Source organism: Vanacampus margaritifer, chromosome 1 (genome assembly GCF_051991255.1).
Source record: "Vanacampus margaritifer isolate UIUO_Vmar chromosome 1, RoL_Vmar_1.0, whole genome shotgun sequence".
Taxonomy (NCBI): Eukaryota; Metazoa; Chordata; class Actinopteri; order Syngnathiformes; family Syngnathidae; genus Vanacampus; species Vanacampus margaritifer.
The window spans coordinates 32,511,104-32,530,025 of NC_135432.1; the positions used below are offsets into that span (position 1 = coordinate 32,511,104).

The window sequence follows — 18,922 nt, forward strand, 5'->3', positions numbered from 1 at the left end:
CCATTTTTTAAAACAAGTATCTTCCATTTTTACGCTTATCGTAGAGTCTGTACTTCTACTTAGGTACAGACTGTACTTTTGTCACCTCTGCGGCCATGAAGTAAACCAAAAACACGGTAATCCACAACATGCTGGTGGGGTGTAGAAGCGGAGGCCTAGATTTGGGCCACGTTTGCGGGGCTGGCGCAGCGCCCCCTCGCGGCAAATCCCGTTACCTACGTGACGTAAATTCAGCACTGGGAGTGAGACAGCTCCCCCCCTTCACGAAACCCAGCGCGCCTGCACGTTGCATGGTTCCCCAGCTATCGATACACATTTGCCTGCTGGGATCCGTCCCAGCGACGTAAAAGTGCAGGATTACAGGACGGGAAATAGAAGAGACGCACGGGAGGGGGGGTGGGACGATTGGTTGTTCATCGTGAGGATAACAGAAAACCGAGCCCATCCTTTCACTTGACAACGCGACAACAAGCGGGCAAAAAGGTATGGGAATGTCATACTAACTAACCGCTTAAATGCTAATTCAGCGTCAGGTCTGGAATCACGGTGCGTGCTTTTGCGCGTGACGCTCAGTGCGGCGCCGCTCACGCTTCACCAGCAAACGGATGCTGTTTGAAAGACAAACGAACCATCGACGATTGATGCTTGAAGATCATGTGTGTGTGTGTTTGCGACGAGGAAGCGCACATTCCGTATCATTTGCGCCGGTGCCAGCACTGACTAAATGTACCGATCGCTGCGGCACTTTCACTTGGTACACAATATAGTAGGCACCGGGCTTTGCAATGAATGCTCACTACACGTCGAGTTGCTGTGTGTCAACATCACATATTCGGTTATTTTAAGATTGAGCTTCCTGCATTCATGCATGGCCGCGTGCGTGCGCGCGCGTGCACATCACAGGCCCACTGATTGTTTATCGCCTGATTTCCACGCTCCGTTTTCCGCCGTGGTTCTACTCATGCGGTGGTGCAGTCTACGGCGCTGTAGAACAAACTGTATGAAAAGGGCACATATGCCCCCCTTCTCTTCCTGCACAGGAACAGGCTCACGGGGGCGATTATGCAATTCATCATTTTTCAGGCATGCATGGGTATAGTACTTAAGACTTAATGCATGGAAGGAGTCATACTGAAGATGATGATGTGCCGTCATCTTCGTCAAGTGCAGGTAACAGAGCAACACCACCATGCTTTCGTCGACTCATTCATAAAGCCCATTTCCACTCTGGTTGATGGCTCCACTGGGCAGGCTGCACGGGCTTCCATTCATAGGCATCCGAATGGAGATTGTTTTGCTCGACGCAGCAGGGCTTTAGTTTTTGGAAACACGTGATTAGATTCGGGACTGGCAGTTTGCCCAAATTATACCCGTTTTTTTCCCCCCATCCATCACGTTTCTCTATAATGCGTGTCCTCTAAGGGTCACGGGTGGGATGGAGCCTATCCCAGCTGACTTTGGACTTGTCCTGGACTGGTCACCAGTAGTGACTAGTCAATCACAGGGCATAAATATAAAAACAACAAAGGCAATTTAGAGTTCTCAATAAACCTATGCATGCATGTTGTTGGAATGTGGAATGAAGTAGCCAGAGTCAACCCACACAAGCACTTGAGGACAGACAAACTCCAACATTCAAACACAGGACCTCTTGGCAGACATGCTAACTGCATGGTACCGCCATACCAGGCTGCTTATTCTCTTTTCTCCCCTTTTTGCTTGAATGAGAGATATGTTTTTCCCCCAGTAATTTCTAATGTATTTTATTATCTTGTCCTTTAGGTCGTAATCTCAGCTGTCCATCCTCCATCCACCCTAACCTGCTGGGTTGGGGAAACCCCTGATGAGTGGGACCTGTATCCATGAGCCCCGTGCCCCTTCCCCCTCCCTGTCAGGCTTTAGTACCCCAGTTTCAGAACCCCCCTATCGAAGACTTGATGGTGACACCCCCGCCTGCACCCCGGAAACGGACCTGACGCCTACACAGTGTGTCCTCCGAAACGTGTTGTCGATCGACACTGGTGGGCCGGGGGCACCGGGAGGCAGCAGTCCCACTCCCAGTGATGGACCTTCAGGCCACTTTGATAACAGTGTGCTAAAACTACACGAACATGACGCCAGCCAGTGTGGCAGTGGTGCCGAGGCGGGCCACAGTCCAGAGGCTGGTGCCGTCCGGAGCCATTCGGAGAATATTCGCCTCCAGTCTGGTAGTGGAGGCTTTTTGGAGGGTCTGTTTGGATGCCTAAAACCTGTGTGGACTATGATCGGAAAGGCCTACTCCACTGAGCACAAGCATAGCCATGAAGGTACGTGAGATGAGAAATTGTGTGGTTTGGGTGTTCTCACTGTAGAAAAAGGTGACCAATGAAGATAGGACATTTCCAAAAAGGTTGTAGATCACATGTCTCAGGATCTTCACAGTGCTTACATGAGAGTGGATTAAGGGAAAAGTCCCCCATTAGTCAATACAGTATTTGAATTGTCTATCACCAGTATGTCATTGTTGTCTGTTTGAATCCACACATCAGACACAGTGAGTTTTAGCAGCTAGCTGGGGTAAGCGTTGTGTGCATCCGTCTCTGCTAAAGCAGGCCTCCAGAGAGCTTCACACTTCAGTGGGCCTCATGAAGAATAGATTTGCTTCTCTCTTTGGCTGTGCCTGCCGCGGTTCTCTTTAGTGGCCAAGTACTTTCTGTTATCTAAGGTGTAGATGACAGATTTCCTCTCTTCAATTTTTCTTTTAACAAGGACAATGATAAACATATCACAATATCGTCTGTCTGCCTGCCTGTCTGTCTGTCTGTCTATCTATCTATCTATCTATCTATCTATCTATCTATCTATCTATCTATCTATCTATCTATTGTTTAAAAAAAATCAATGTTAGATGTGGATATATCGATATTGTATCATCACAGAAAACAATATGATTCACCGCAATATCGTTACTTGGTCTCACCTCTTGTAACGATACAGTAGAGATGGTAAAATGAAGCTTCATGACCCATTTGCAACATTTTTTTTTTTTTTACTCATCTAGATGGTGCGCTTTTTTTTTTTTTCATTGAATCAATTTCCATTGCACTAGCCTTCTGTTTTAAACTAAGATGCCTAAAACATGTGGACTATGATCGGAAAGGCCTACTAAAAATATATTTTTTTAAATATCGCAAGTGGTTCATGAACCTTTATTTTCCCATCACTGCAATACAGTATGATGTTCCATCAATTAATTAGTCGCTATCATTTGTTTGGCATGTCACTCTTTGCATTGCAAGATCCCTGTTCTCACTGCTTCCTGTCCGCATTGGCTAGATTTGGCAATGTCACACAGTGGGGCAGAAAATAATGTAATGCTTCTCATCAGGGACTTGTTGTTACTTAATATTATTCTTATTTAAAAGGCACTTCATGTTTATTATGCTTATTTTGTTTTTACTTGCTGGTCTCTGTTCAGAGTGCTGGGAGGTTCCATTTGAGGAGATCTCAGACCTGCAGTGGGTGGGCAGTGGGGCGCAAGGTGCTGTCTTCCTCGGCAAGTTCCACGGAGATGATGTGGCTGTAAAGAAAGTGCGAGACATCAAGGAGACTGAAATCAAACACCTTCGCAAACTCAAGCACCCCAACATCATTACTTTCAAGTAGGGAAACTCCGAGATACTTCTTTCAAATTACATATCCACGTCAGTCTGCCATTAAGATCGTGCTCTCATTGCTCTCATTGCTCTCATCTAGGGGTGTGTGTACGCAGGCTCCTTGTTATTGCATTTTGATGGAATACTGCGCCCAAGGCCAACTATACGAGGTGCTGAGGGCAGGTCGTAAAATCACTCCCTCACTCCTGGTTGACTGGTCCATGAGCATCGCAGGAGGAATGAACTACCTACACCTTCATAAGATCATACACCGAGACCTCAAATCCCCCAAGTAAGTCACCAGTTCATCACATCACACATTCATGGTACTTTTTGGAAAGACCATGATCCTTTTGTGACACTCCAAACCAACAGGGGCAGCATCGTGCCACAATGGGTTGTCCAACTACAGTATATCAAAAGAAAGAAAGTGTTGAGTTATTTTTTTAAAACACGCCATTACCCTTCTAACTAGCTTGAGTTAATATTAGAAGCTTACACATGTCTCATTCTTGCACTTTCGGGTAGTATTGCAAAAAAGACTTAAAAACGGTATATTTGATAGCTAAAGCAATCTAATGTTACTTTTTTTTCAGCATGCTGATCACACACGATGACCTTGTAAAGATCTCGGACTTTGGAACCTCAAAGGAGCTCAGTGACAAGAGCACAAAGATGTCTTTTGCAGGAACTGTAGCCTGGATGGCTCCTGAGGTCATCCGGAATGAGCCAGTGTCAGAAAAGGTGGACATCTGGTAGGTGCAATGTATGGAAGTAGGTTTCTTTCTGGTGGAGAAAATGTTATAAACCGTGTAGCGTCTGCTACTATTAGCAGTGATTATTGATATCACGTTCTCTATGATTTTCTCTTTGTCTTTTTGACCTCAACTGACTTGAAGGTCATTTGGAGTGGTGCTGTGGGAGATGCTCACCGGAGAGATCCCTTACAAAGACGTGGATTCCTCTGCAATCATCTGGGGTGTCGGAAACAACAGCCTGCAGCTGCCCATACCTGAGAGCTGCCCTGATGGCTTCAAGATCCTCCTCAGACAATGCTGGTGAGCAATTATTGAATATCGGGAAAAAAGCGTTAGCAGAGGCGAAGAGGCAGGGAAGTCACCCCCCCCCCCCATTTTTTTTGACAATAATATGTTCTATATAACTCCACTAGGCTACTCTGGTTAATATTGCATTAGTGAAATAAGAGTTAAGCAGCCAAATCCAGCTGTTTTTATCTATCTCAGGGGGCGGCCATTTTGCCACTATTGCTGTAGACTGAAGATGACATCAATAGTCAGGTTTCCATCCAAATGTTTCGAAATTTTTAAGTGAATTTTGTGACAATGCGCAAAACGGACATGCGACTTATGCCCGTTTCCATCCGCTCTTCTTTTGCCAATATGCGGCGCGAGATGACGTTGTAGTGACGGAACTTTGGGACAATGGGGAGTTCCAGGTGGGAATGTTGGTTTTGACGGACTGAACGGAAGTAGTTTGTCTTGTTGGATTCCCTCCCGCATGTAAGTGAAGTGTGTCGTTACATTGAGAGTTAATGTTAAATAAAGCCATCTAATATTGCATTCATGTTTTTTTTTCTTTAATTAATTATAAAAAGAATCGTGTTTCTTCGTCTCCCCAAACATATCTTACTTTATCATTTGCCATTTCTTGTGACTACAAACGTGCGTGTGACGTAGTATCGGTCAAAACGTGCGACGTATATCTTGTAGTCGCTTATTCACAAAACATGTTTCCATCGCCAAAATGTGCATTTTCCTTTTTTCGATACGCTTAAAAAACAGCCCCCTCCAAGCTCCAAACTTTTTTTGGGCCTTTTTTTGAATTTCTGATGTTTCCATTCAGTTTCTTTTTCGCAATTCTTGAAAATTTGAATACAAATAGGTGGATGGAAACCCACCCAATGTTGCTCAGGTCTCAGGTGACAACCAATCACAGCACAGCTTCAGAAAACAGGTGAGCGCTGATATGTTGTTGCCTGAACCCTGAGCAACATTGATGTCATCTTCAGTCGGCAGCAAGTGTCAAAATGGCCGCCCCCTGAGATGGAGAAAAACGGATTTTGCTTCATCACTGATATTCCAAAAATGGAATATTCATCAGAATGTCATGTTTAGACTAGTGAGGTCCTATATAACATACTATTGTCAAGAAATGTTTATGGTTGACTTCCACTTTAAGACACAAATATAGTGGTTATGGGTTTACACATGTAACGCAGACTGTTTGAGGATGAATATTATAGTGCAGGCAAACACACTAGAATGTTGTGTTTAATCTTGGTTTCTTCAGGAATTGCAAGCCAAGGAATCGGCCCTCTTTCCGTCAAATCCTTCTCCACCTGGATATAGCGTCAGCTGACGTTCTGTCCACTCCTCAGGAGACGTACTTCAAGTCCCAGGTATTGTCGCTTGTCTTACTCACTGGTAAATAAGCGAGCGTCATGGTATACATAAAAATGTGCCACATGGACAAGTAGCCTACTGGGTGGGACACATGACCATTACGCCACTCAGCCAAAATGAACTGCTTCTATTTTACTGTGAAGACTTTGATTTTTGGAGTGTGTCTGAATTGTGGTTTTGAGAGGTCTGTGTAATCTAATTTAACCCAAAGGTGTTAGAAGAGGTTGACGTCTGTATTGGTATGCTTAAAAACAGCCATGTTTCTATACAATGTACATTCAGTATACTGTATATGGATGTACACAGCCAATCAACCCACACAGTCTTGCTTAGTCATCTGATCCGTTGTGTGCCAACAAAAGAGAACCACCTCTCAAGTCAGCTCTAACTAAACGCAGCTGCTTAACAAAAAATGTGCTCTCATCAGGCTGAATGGCGAGAGGAGGTGAAACAGCACTTTGAGAAGATTAAATCGGAGGGGACTTGTCTGCACCGACTCGATGAGGAGCTGATCAACCGACGCAGAGAGGAACTCAGGTTTGTTTTTTTAACTCATTCACTGCCATTTACGGATATAGACGTCAAAAATTAATTTGAACTATTTCTATTAGTTTAACATTTTTTTCACTTTTCCTAACAAGAGTATGAAAACCTAGAATTTTTTTATTGTCAATTTAGAACAGATATGAAATTTATGATTAATCAGTAGTTAACTAGTGTAGTCATGTGATTAGTTACAATTAAAAAATGTAATCGTAATTAATCGCATGACTTCAGTAGTTAATCGAAAATTTTATATTTGTTATAAATGTACAATATTTTTGGGGAAATTAAATGAAAAAATGTTAAACTAATAGAAATAGTTCACATGAATTTTTGACGTCTATAGTCGTCAATGGCAGTGAATGAGTTAACTCATGAGTACACAAAGCGCTTCCTTTTGACAGTTGTGCTCTTATTGTGTTTGCGCACACGAACGAGGCCACTTTTCACTCTGTGCCATTTCTTCATGTCACTCCTTTGTCGTCCATCCCCGTGGGTGGATGAAGTGCCTTGAGTGCATGCCAGTTGCTGAGGATTGGGATTCTCTCATGCGTATGCACGATGACATCAGCCGGCTTTTTTTTTCTCTCTCTTTTGTCAGACATGCTTTAGACATTCGTGAACACTATGAGAGGAAACTGGAGAGGGCTAACAACCTTTACATGGAGCTCAGTGCTGTCATGCTGCAGCTGGAGCTCAAAGAAAAAGAGCTGCAGAGGTTTGACTCACTTCATTTGAAACATTCGGTTGTTTGGCTCATGATGACATTTTTTTACACAGCCACTTGCGACGTGTTTATCTGCAGGAGGGAGCAGTCCTTGGATAAGAAGTATCCAGGTTTTTTTAAGCACCACAGTTCCAGGCAGAGCGGCTCTTCCAACAGCATGGACAAGCTCATCAAGAAGAGAAATGTCCCACAGAAACTGCCCTCAGGAAAGCGGTGCGATCTTATTTCAGTTACTAAAACAAACACTGATTCTCCGCTGTGAAGATTAGGGATGTAACAATATCTAAAGGTCGTGATACGATAAATATCACGATATGAACCTCGCGATATGATAATTATCACCATTTTGTGGGGAGGTTGGCGACATTAAAAAAGTAACCCCCTTCGCTCCCGGCTGTTTTACTGGATTTTGACTGATTTTGCAAGGCCCACAGAATATTGCTATGAAAACATGGAATCTAGCAAAAGATCAGAGTGTCTTTTTTCATCGGGACAAAAAGTACATTTGTATCTGTTTCCGTTTTGAAGCAATTATCATTAGAATATAACTAAGTTTCCTCATTAATCACAAACCTGTTGAAATCACTGGAAAAGAGCTTGTTGCAACATGGCCCAGGTTGATCTCTTATACTCTGTTGCCACCTGCTGGACGTTTTTTGTAATAACTACCATTGCAGGCTGCATCAAAGTGTTCTGTATGCTGTAGCATTAAAAAAACAAAACATAAAAAACATATAAATACGTTTTTGGGACCATGGTAATATTTAAAATAGACTGTGTTTGTACGTTTTTGGGAGCAAATAAGCACCCAGTTCAGAGTGTACCCCGCCTACTGCCCAAAGCCAGCTGGGATAGGCTCCAGCGACCCTTGTGAGGACTAAGCGGTTAAGAAAATGGATGGATGGGAGCAAATGAGTTAATATCATGGCGATATCGTGGCAATTTTAATATTGCGATATCACGATACTGCCGATATCGTTACATCCCCAGTGTAGATTATAGATTGTATTTGTTATTTCCCTCCCCGTCTTGCAGGCCAGACATCCTTAAGTCTGAGGTAATCATTCCCAAAATGGATTCCTCTGTAATGCAAGTCACTATCCCAACCTGCACCACCAGAAGCTCTACTTCTCCCAGTCGATCTCGGAGGGTAAAAACTCGCCACCGCAAGCCTGGAAAAGGCAGCAGTGGAGATCTGGCAGGACTTAAAGCCAATCAGCCATCTCCCAACAGAGAGACGGCGGCCCAGGTTAACAGCTTGGCCACTGATTCCTCCAGGCAGCTCTTGGAGCCCTCCGCAGCCCTGCGGGGCCTCAACCACGAACAACAGCAACGGCAGATATCCTCTTCCAGCCCTGACCTGATCTGCACCACTCTAGAGGTGGGCGGCCAAGGAAAAGCGGATCCAGCTGTTGGTGGGCTAGAAAGGGGAGGAAGCCTCAGCGCCTCTGCAGGATTAGGGCAATCAGAAGTGGGGGTCACCGGTCTAGATGACCTCACAGAAACTCCCCCACGCAGCGACACTCCCAGCGAGGATGCGGCATCGTTCCCCTTCTCCAGCAGCCCTGACTCACCTTGTGGGAGGGGAGCAGCAGCAGGGCGCGGATCTCTTGGATCTCCTCGCTTACCCCATGATGGCGGGGAGGATAAAGAGGATGGAGCAGGCACTGTGAGGTTGCCCCGGGGGGCTTCAGGAGGAGGAATCGGGAGTCAGCACCTCACACCTTCAGCCATTCTGTACAGGGCAGCTATTACACGAAAACAGGTAAGAGGACAGAATCTGTTCCCAGAATTCCCAGGAAATGCTTTTATCTTTTTATCAATGTATTTTTGATGGTCACTACAGAGACGTGGAGTGTCATCAGAAGAGGAGGAGGGTGAAGTTGACAGTGAGGTTGAGTTACCACGGAGACGGTGAGTAACTTACACTCCTTAGTAACTGTGAATTGAGTGAGCTAATTTTAGTTTCAAATGTGCTTGGAGCTGAAATAATCATTTTGATTCTGCATTCTTGGATTCTCAGACGTCCGACGAGCATCACCAAGTGTCAGTCCGTGTCGACGTTCAGCTCAGAGAACCTGTCAGTTTCGGACGGCGAGGAGGGCCACACTACAGACCACTCCCACAGCGGCACCCCCGATGTAGTCAGCACCAACACGGATGACAGGTTGGACTACCGCAGTGATGACCTCCTCTCTCAGGGCTCGGAGATCCCAGCAGACAACACGGATCCCGCGCAGGCTTCCGATGGCCTGTCAGAGAGGGACGGAACGCTGGGTCAGACCAAAGCCAAGCCGGAAAGCGAGCAGAATCCAAATGAGGTACGGCACTTCTAGAGATCTGCATGTCATCTTCCTGAGAAGCAGGGACAAAAAAATTGACTTAGCCCAGCCCTTGCCTAACATGCAGTTCTGCCACTGATGTTTATTGATGTTTTAGTTTCCTATCTGTATGTGAAATGGATTAATAGACTCAAGTGATCTTTTTAAATTGCTGGCCAATCTCTTGTGGTAAAATGTAGGAAAATAATCATTTAAAAGCACTGCATCGGCCCCAAAAGAGGCCGGCCCACCAGGCATCTTCCCTGTATGCCAGATGGACCGGTCCAGCCTTGCTGATAAGTACAACAAACATATTCCCCTCACTCCTCAGGGTCGAGTCTTGTGTGACGATTCGGACTGCGACAGCGCCGAGCTGGACCAGTCGGGCAGCGGAGAACCGAGCCGACCTCCCAGCGCTGGAGCGTGGATGCCGCCCCCTCAAACCCATCAAGGGTCACCGCAGGCGTCTCACACTGGACCCCCATAGACCCCAGGACTTAAATACCTCGAACCGCCATACATCGAACCGTCACAGTGCACCGGTCGGCCAGTGCAGCATGTCATGAGGGATCACAGCTATGACAGCAAGTTATGAGAGCTCCCGAGTGCATTGGCTGGCAAAACTCCACCATGTGACACACATTTTTCATAACCTTCTTCTGATTCTTTTGATTTTCAGACATTAATAACTACTGTTGGTAGTCAAAATAGGTACCAAGGTAACCACCACAAGTCCTTTCATTCACTAACACCCACTCTGGGAACATCCCCATACACTAATGCATTAAATACTAATGAATAATAATGTAAATATCCATCACATACCACGTGAGAAATGTTTTATTTATAAGATAAAATCTAAGAATAAATGGTTTGCAGCCCTGTGAACAAATGCATGACTCTATGTTTATAATTTATGATTCGAATGTATCCGTTTTATATTTTGTGAAGTTTACACTTTTTTAATCCTGAAAGTATTCCCTCTGTTGGTTATGTTAATAAATGTTAGCACTTAAAAAAGGAGGGAAAAATTGAATGAAAATGTCACAAAATGATCAGTCTTCAGTCACGGTGCGTGATGAGGGTTTCTCAGCAGGTTTGAGTTGTAAGACATTCCTCCTGCTAAGTTTCCAGCACACTTGCGTGAGGGTCATTCAAAGGTCATCAGATTTGTGGTGGAATGGAGACTTTTCGGTTTACTCAGAAGGAAATGGTTGTCATTGTGCAGTAGTATTTCCCAAGTGTTGTCTTTGGTGAGTGTGAAGTAGTGCCTGCACTCACAGCGACAACCTCCTCTGAAATGCACTGAACCAGGACAATGATTTATGCTTCAACTCTGGTGCAGGTGCTAATAAATGTGAATGTGCTTTTGTAATGAACCTAAAGGACTCATTATGGTGGTCAACTTCATAAAAACCTCCACAGTCCCCCACGACCCTTTAAGATTTCTGCAGGAGTAGCCTGGTTAAGTATATAGAGCACTTCTCTGTGGTCACTTGTTGAAATGTTAAGTATCCTTTGAATAGAAATGTTTTGTTTTTATACTGCATTGCACATTGTACCTGTAATATAGGAAATATATCAAAAGAAAAATTATGATCTACAATAAATAATGTATTGGTTAAAAAGTCTTTTTTTTTTTTTTTTTTTAAGTGTTTAGGGATGCAGTAGCTCAGCGCAAAGTTTACATAAATGCATCATGGGCATTAATGTCATATTCATTTTCCAGGGTGTTATTTTTTAATTGAGCGCACAAGTTTAGATTTGGGTTGTCTTATCCACACGGGTTGAAAAGTTCACATACAGGGTCAAACACGTCAGTATAATGTTCGAAATTGTACCAGTGCATTGCACAAATGACAAGCTGTCATTCCATCCACTTGGTGCAGGTGAGGACTACCTCCAGAGTCCTGTAATCCACATCGGTGATCCCACACACATTAAAACGGGTTTTGAAATTAATAAAGCATGCTAAAATTAAGCCTTCAGAATAATCTTGCTAAAACAAGACTGTGCCAAGCAACTAGTTACAATTATCCAACCACCATTACACCATGAGCTTTTCAACGGCTAAATGTAGCCACTGTTAAAAGTTGAAACTTGCTCACTGAAATGTAACCAAATACCAGTGAGGGAGTATCAACTATATCTAGCCAGTTTGTATAACGAGCCAGTGTCAAATTTAAAAGTCAAACTTGTTCACAAAAAAAAAAGAAGTGAAAATACACATCACTCCATCCTGGAAAAACAAGTACCGGTGTAAAAGTGTAAAAAAAAAAATGCCTGAATGTGTCAACGTTTCTGACCAAAGCTTGATTAATTGCACTATATGTTTTTATGAATAACAAAGTAAGGAAAACAAAATGTGTTTTAGCATCTCACATCTTTTTTATTTCGGCATTTTTATTTCTTCCACAATTTAATTGCACCCAGATCTACAATAGTTTGAAATCGTGCACAAAACGTGAGTTTCTTCATCCTGCAAAGAATAAAAATAAAAATCTGACACAGGCAGGAAAAAAAGGATAACAGGAAACTAGTGTCATTCTATTATTAATTTCCTTCTAGTTCATCATAATTTATTACTTTAGCATAATATACTTTAAGACCAACATGTATTTTGTGGTCTTGCAGCATTCCCCAGCCCAGCAGTTAAAAAAAATATTTTCTCTATTTAAAACAAACATTTCAAATGTTACCGTCATTAGTATGGTCTTTAGTAATTTTGGAAAAAAGAAAAATATTTTCCTCTTTTTCAGGCCCAGTCCTGGCAACAAAGACCCACCCGCCCACATCAGAATGCAATACAAAACAAGAGTCAAAACTTCTGATCAAGAAATAAAACTGATGAAACACAGGAATGGCAATTACTCAGGTGATACCAAATATAGTTTAAAATTCAGACAATGGCAAACTTTTCTATTTCTTGTGTTTTTCCTGCGTTCAACTTCAAATGAGGCCATTTTGACCCATTAAAAACCCGTCAAACCCACAATGCATTGCTCAAGAAGCACAGCTCCAAATATGAATAGATTCTCTTCTTACAAGGAGCTGTTTTAAATAAAAATAAATATATTCAAAAGGGAAGGGAAAGAACAGTCCATCTATAATCTTGAGTGTTTTTTTCTTCATTTTTACATTTTCTAAGAAAAATCTGACATAAAAAAGATTTATGCATTTTCAGATTTTTCTAAAACATTTGATCCTTTATCGAAACTATAAGATATACAGAAAAAAAAGGAAACCAAAAGTAAGTCTTTAGAAATTATTGTCATGGGAATTTCAAACTTTATAAATAAATAGAACACCGCGATCATGACGATGCCATAGTTACAACCGAAACGTATAGAAACCAAAGCAGAGGAGACCGTGAGTTCATATTATTTTTGCATGAAGGGACCTCTTGGTAAAAAGTTGGGGCGGGGGCAACATTAGATGCTGATGAGGATCCTCCATGTCAGTTGGCTGCGAGTCCAGTCGCTTCAGAGGACAGCCTGAGTGCAACAGAACAGAAATAATATGAATCATTTTGAATATCAGTTGAAACTTTGACTGAGTTCTGTTGTCAAAAGAATAATTACAGTATCGCGCCTGTGCACCTATACAGCTTTCGGCACACAAATGTAAAAATATGAGTGTGGGGGTGACCCTTACCGAGCATTAATCAGGTACTCAGCAAGGTTGATGCTGGCATGGGAGCCGGTGATGGTGACCTGTCTGTCGGTGGAACCCTCCACAGGATTAGCAATTTTGATCTGAGCGCCTGACATCTGACGGATCTCATTGATCTTTGCGCCCTGACGGCCGATGATGCAGCCGATGAGCTGAGAAAATATGAAAAATAGGAGCACAGAGTGAAACCAAGGCAAGACCCTACCCAAGGATCGTGTTGCTGAAAACAGATGGGCTTTACGTCGTTTGGAATGGTGAGCTCATGCGAGCCAGTTTGTGCAGAGGCGTCCATCCCAGCTGCAGAATTGCAAAGAAAGCTCCGTCACAGGGCAGAATACATTATGACAAATCGAAAGCAGTGACTGCCCACCTACCCTGGAAGCTCTGGTTGCTGTGCGGAATGGGGAAGGGGCTCTGCTGCATGGCCATCTGGTGAAGTTTGGTGAGCTGTGAGGAACAGACAGACAGAAAACATACAACTCATAATGTTGATTATTAAAGCCCAGCGACAATGAGGAAAACGTATGAAATGGATCATTTATCCTTAGGTCGTGACACAAACTTATATCCCTTGTATACATGAAATGGGTGCGGAGGTGATCGGAAAACTATGATGAAGCATCTTGGGACCAAACTTGCAAATATATTGGATCACTTACAGAAGGCCCTTCACTTACATCAGGCTGAGGAATGGCGTGCTGTCCTTGGACAGCATATGCCTGCAAGGAGAGAAAAGCACTTAGGAGGTTGTGACAGTGTCACACACACTTTACTTCCAATATCCATCAGTCCTATGTCCTTGGAGTGCCCACAAAACAAAGTCATGCAGACTACAAAGTGTTACAATGGCTACTCCCCCCCCCCCAAAAAAAAATGGGAATAGCAGACTACTAACAGGACTACAAACTCAACAAAAAAGAGGAACTCTAGCCTATTTCACATTAAGTCTGCATTTTCCCGGCTCGCTGTCCTGTGTGTATAGGACAGATGAGGCATTGCGGCTGAAGTTGACTTGTGAATTTGACGGCTTCAGTGTTGTGACACACACACACACACACACACACACTGTACATGTCCCCGTGTAAGTGTGTGCCTGAAAAAAAATTGAGACAGGAATATACTATAAATATAATTACAATACACGTAACAATATTGAGGCACCAGAATCGATTAATTCATGAAGTTTCCCGGTGCAACTCTGAAAGCTGCTCCTTGCTATGCAGTACGCACATATTCCGACCAAGCATGGCACTGGCAGTAAACCGCGGGTGCTGGTGACGTTAGAGGAAAACATTTTTGCCATCCAGCATAATAAAAATATTTGGGTATACATATGATTGTTTTCATTAAAATGTATGTAAAATATCAGGATAGGTATCGCCTTGAAGGCCATGTATTGGCATACACTTGTATCGTGATATGTATATTGAGGCCGCTGTATGATGAGATTCATGATATGGTGAGGTTGTTGGCAATATTCAGCCCTATCCTCCTGTCCCAATAGTCGCTTTTATGTTGACGTCACCATGCATTCAAATTGTCAACCCTCATCGGCTGTGTGAACACATACTTTGAACGTGTCCTGCTTCAGTGAGTTCTGTCTGAAAGGCGCAGGCAAATCAATCCTGGCTCAACCTTCACTATTCTCATGCGCCAATTTAGCGGGAAGCCAGTGTGAAATGAACTTATGTTACAGTGTGGAGCAGGGGTTATCAAACTTTCCTAGAGAGTTTTCAAAGAGATTCCTCATAACCTTACGCCAATTAAACATGACTATCATGTGTACCCTTTAATACCAAAGACATGTTTTGCCTGTTTAATAGGAATGAACATAACCAAACTTCATGGAATTAAATAAAAATAGTTAGCCATCATTGTGAGCTTTCACACACTGCTTCAACATGGCCGCAATCAGAGAGGAGTTAGTTTACAAATTCAACAGTAAATGTAAATCAACCTGGTGATTATGTAACTATACTTTGCAATTTTCTCAACCCTTTACGCTACTTTTTATTCCTTTTTAAAAGCTCCTAGCAACTTCAATTGGGGCTAAAAGACAACACAAAAGGAATAATTTTCATGTGTGAAAACAGAAACAAGCACCGTGGAAAGCAATCGAGTCAAGTCATCTTTAGGGAAATACTTAGCCTGAACATTGGCAGAAAATGGTGTATGCGCCCCAAAAAGCAGTTTTGTGTCGACATGTTGGAAACATTTGATCTGAGGTATGTGTTCAAAGCCGCAAACATGACTGCCTGGTTTCGTCAATACTATTCACACACGTCAGATTTATACGATACTTCACAATCACTTTAAAGCTTTTGATTGGCCCAAAGCTTAGGGAGGAGTCCTTGTTATAGTAAGTTTGCAATATTGGTGCGCTGGTCCCAAACTTGTAGGTATGCAGTTGGCCCTAGTTAGAGAACCACTAATGTAGAGGACCAAACAAATGATTTCCTACCTGACCACCTGCAAAGATGACAGGAGAGCCTGAGGGTTTGGGTCGGTATGGGATGGTTACTCCCTTCGGAGGGGACTGGGGAAATAGACACAGTACAACAGTCAACTTACAAGATATTGGATCTCAAAAATATGTTTTGCATTCTTTCTTTTTTACCTCAAGCATGACAACACAGATCTGCTTGACACACTCAATAATGGACTGTGGAGTCCCTGCAACAGTGATGGCACGTTCTGTTGAATTGGGCAACATGTCCCCGGCTACTTGTACCTGAGCTCCTGCTGACTGTGGACACACAAACACCCACAGCAAAAACAACATGATACAGGCCTCAGCTAATTGAGAAGAATTATAAATGGCTGACAAGTGAACATGAATGAGTCAAGCCACTTAAATATTATTTAAAGACAAATCATTAAGCCTGTATTTTGTTACTCAATAGCAAGTTTCCGTGCATGTGTATTTACTCAATACACAAAGTAGCAGGTGTCTACTAAGGCCAACTTGTAGACTCAACAACTCAGAATAATAATTGTGTTACCAGTGTTATCATTTCCCCCGCAACTAAAACATTATGTCATAATAAAATAGGCACTTAACATATGGACAGTATTATTTTATAATGGTACATTCAATCAGTTGCATTCATTCATTTCTAATGTGCAGGTAGTATGCACTGTGGAAAATTTGTGACATTTAACGCAACACGTGGCGCCGGGTATAAAATGTCAGAGCAATGGTTACTGCAGCTAACTGGTGGATTATGCAAATGTTGTCGAGGGGGGAAGAGGGGGGTGGGGGTAGTGCCTATTTGAGGAGTGGCAGTGATTTATCCCAGTGGACAACACTGTGGGGAATTAATTGAGCATGGTGTCTATTACGCGAGAAAATACCACACATGATGTTATCACATTATATGTGCATTACTTGCAAAGACATTCATTTGAATCCTCAGTGGTCATTTGTCTCTTACATAAAACATTTGCAAAGTGCACCATTATTGGTTAGAAGACACTCTTGAGCAAGCTCAGCCAACCAAATGTTAAGATGAGTTTCAAAGTAAGATTCTGAAGATGCACCTCTCTAATTTCTTTGATCTTGCAACCCCCTTTGCCGATGAGTGAGCCGCATTGGCTGGCAGGCACAACGAGGCGCATGGTGACCGGTGGTTTGCTGGTGGCTGTACTGTTGGTCATTGAGGTACTGATGTCCTGAGAGAAAAAGCCACATGTGAAGTCGTTCATCTTTAAGTTCACGAGTGGAATCAATGGTAGTTTGCAAATCCAAACCTCCTCCAGTTTCTCAATGATCATGGAGAATGCTTTGAAAATGGAGGTGGTGGGTCCTGCAAGGGTTATGATCCTCTCTGGACAGTTCCCCTCAGAGATGTTGATGCGAGCTCCGCTCTGCATGTACAAATGAGCCATATGGCAAATTACAAAGTATAATCATATCTCATTGTTTTCTTGCATCTTACCTCCTCTCTCATTTTCTTAACCGATTCTCCTTTCTGTTGTGCAGACAAATAACATTTACAAAACAAACTGGAGTGTTAGATGTAGATAACATCCATCTAAAAGGTAAAAATAACATACCTTGCCAATGATACTTCCAACCTCCTACAGAAGAAATTTGCAAAAGTTAATGACAAGTGCACAAAAGGACAATGGGAGAAGTACCGCATGCAGCCACACTCACCTTTCCATGCATGAGTAACCTGATAGTTAAGGTGACATTAAGTCCTCCTTCAACCAAGCTTGAGTCCATCGATGCAGTTGGGTATGACAGAGAGGAATGAATCTTTGGTCACAGGCCAAATGCCTGCAACAGCATGGAAAGGAGTAACGTAACGTCAGCAACTGGAGCTATGTCCAAAGTTGAAATGTTTCTTTACAAAGATGCTCTCAGTTTAGATAAACGAGGTAAAGCTGCCTTTGTCGTGACAAAGCACTTTAACAGCACATTACAACTGCAAAAGAAAGAGACATTTAACTGCTGTACTTCACATTAGACTGGCGCGAGTCCACCCATTCACCGTAGTACAATGACCCACTGTCTACGTAGGGCGCAGACTATTTCATGGTACCGATGAGTAGAAGCGACATATGCTACACGTACTAAACGAGTTTTCCGAGTGTAAACACTTGCTTGTGTCACTTGGGATTCGAGTGCCTCGGTGCCAAGTGCTTCTTAACGGGCAGCAGGGGGCTCTCCTAGTCAGAAGCTAACACCTCCACTCTCAAAGGTAAGTCTCCATCACGATCTGTCTGTCACGCAAGCAGATGGCCAAGTTTGACACCATGCTATTCAAACCATACACCGCGCCTTATTTAAAAAATGACTGCGCTTCCATTTGGGTATAGCTTAACAACAGAACACCATTAGCAGCAGTTACAAGCTAGGACGCCCAAACGGCTAGTTAGCATAACCGGTAATTTTCCATCCGGCTTGCTAGCTTAAACGTCGCCTACTCCAGGAAATAGTCACAACCCGCGGCCTTCGACGCACTGTGGAGCACAGAGTTATCGCTGTCCTTCACTCTACTAGCAAAGCTAAAGCAAAACAACACCAAAAAGCATATCGTGCCATTGTTGGATTCCCTACCCGAACCGTCCGTCGACGTGTGTCCAGGGGGTGGGTAGGATGGCAAGGGAAGAAGGGGGAGAGGTTCGGGAGGGACTTTTAAAAGGATCCGGGGAAGAGGGAAGAGACGCCGCGGTTCGATAAGACTCCACTCTTCTGCTTAGCACAAAAGCTAAAACGATTTCAACTTTGACCTCTTAACGGCCACGCCCCTTGCGTGCGCTTGCTCCTTCCCCTGCCAGGAATACACACAATTATCTTTTTCATTCGATTGACTGATCCCGAACTCAAAATACGGGCTGAAAGAATAGTTGAAAGAGATACTACTACTACTACTAATAATATTACATTTTCACTTTGTTACCATTTAAAAGTTACTAAAGTTTTTGTATTTGTTCATATTATATTGGGCGTTATTCATAAGTCACGCATGCCTTTAGTATTTTGTTTATTTCTTTAAAAATCTATGATGACCATTGATCACTAAAAAGGGCTGTATCAACAATTTCGTCTTTACAGTCCCGTTCTGTGCAATGGAAAGCACTTCATAAACCTAT

The 18,922-nt window shown here is 43.1% G+C and overlaps 2 protein-coding genes across 5 annotated transcripts; one reads left to right on the forward strand and one right to left on the reverse strand.

Annotated features, from left to right (window-relative positions):
• Nucleotides 1-232: 232 nt before the first annotated feature.
• map3k12 (mitogen-activated protein kinase kinase kinase 12) lies at nucleotides 233-11,271 on the forward strand. Its single transcript, XM_077549822.1, has 14 exons — nucleotides 233-483; nucleotides 1,783-2,306; nucleotides 3,458-3,641; nucleotides 3,736-3,927; nucleotides 4,232-4,390; nucleotides 4,535-4,693; nucleotides 5,946-6,054; nucleotides 6,486-6,595; nucleotides 7,203-7,319; nucleotides 7,407-7,541; nucleotides 8,364-9,093; nucleotides 9,175-9,242; nucleotides 9,352-9,649; nucleotides 9,981-11,271. Exons 2-14 carry the CDS (start codon nucleotides 1,844-1,846, stop codon nucleotides 10,134-10,136), a joined length of 2,880 nt encoding a protein of 959 aa, XP_077405948.1. The 5' UTR covers nucleotides 233-483; nucleotides 1,783-1,843; the 3' UTR covers nucleotides 10,137-11,271.
• Nucleotides 11,272-12,013: 742 nt separating this feature from the next.
• On the reverse strand, nucleotides 12,014-18,554 carry pcbp2 (poly(rC) binding protein 2). Of its 4 annotated transcripts, none has more exons than XM_077548973.1 (13): nucleotides 18,387-18,554; nucleotides 17,481-17,603; nucleotides 17,378-17,401; nucleotides 17,260-17,292; nucleotides 17,072-17,188; nucleotides 16,862-16,993; nucleotides 15,939-16,067; nucleotides 15,783-15,857; nucleotides 13,999-14,040; nucleotides 13,696-13,768; nucleotides 13,563-13,618; nucleotides 13,304-13,473; nucleotides 12,014-13,143 (listed from the first exon to the last, which is right to left on the reverse strand). In XM_077548973.1, exons 2-13 carry the CDS (start codon nucleotides 17,547-17,549, stop codon nucleotides 13,107-13,109), a joined length of 957 nt encoding a protein of 318 aa, XP_077405099.1. In that variant the 5' UTR covers nucleotides 17,550-17,603; nucleotides 18,387-18,554; the 3' UTR covers nucleotides 12,014-13,106. The 4 variants fall into 4 exon arrangements, with proteins under 4 accessions (XP_077405099.1, XP_077405083.1, XP_077405108.1 ...); XM_077548957.1 differs by having other exon boundaries at nucleotides 13,981-14,040; XM_077548982.1 differs by having other exon boundaries at nucleotides 13,981-14,040; nucleotides 17,260-17,326; nucleotides 18,387-18,547.
• Between the last annotated feature and the right edge of the window lie 368 nt (nucleotides 18,555-18,922).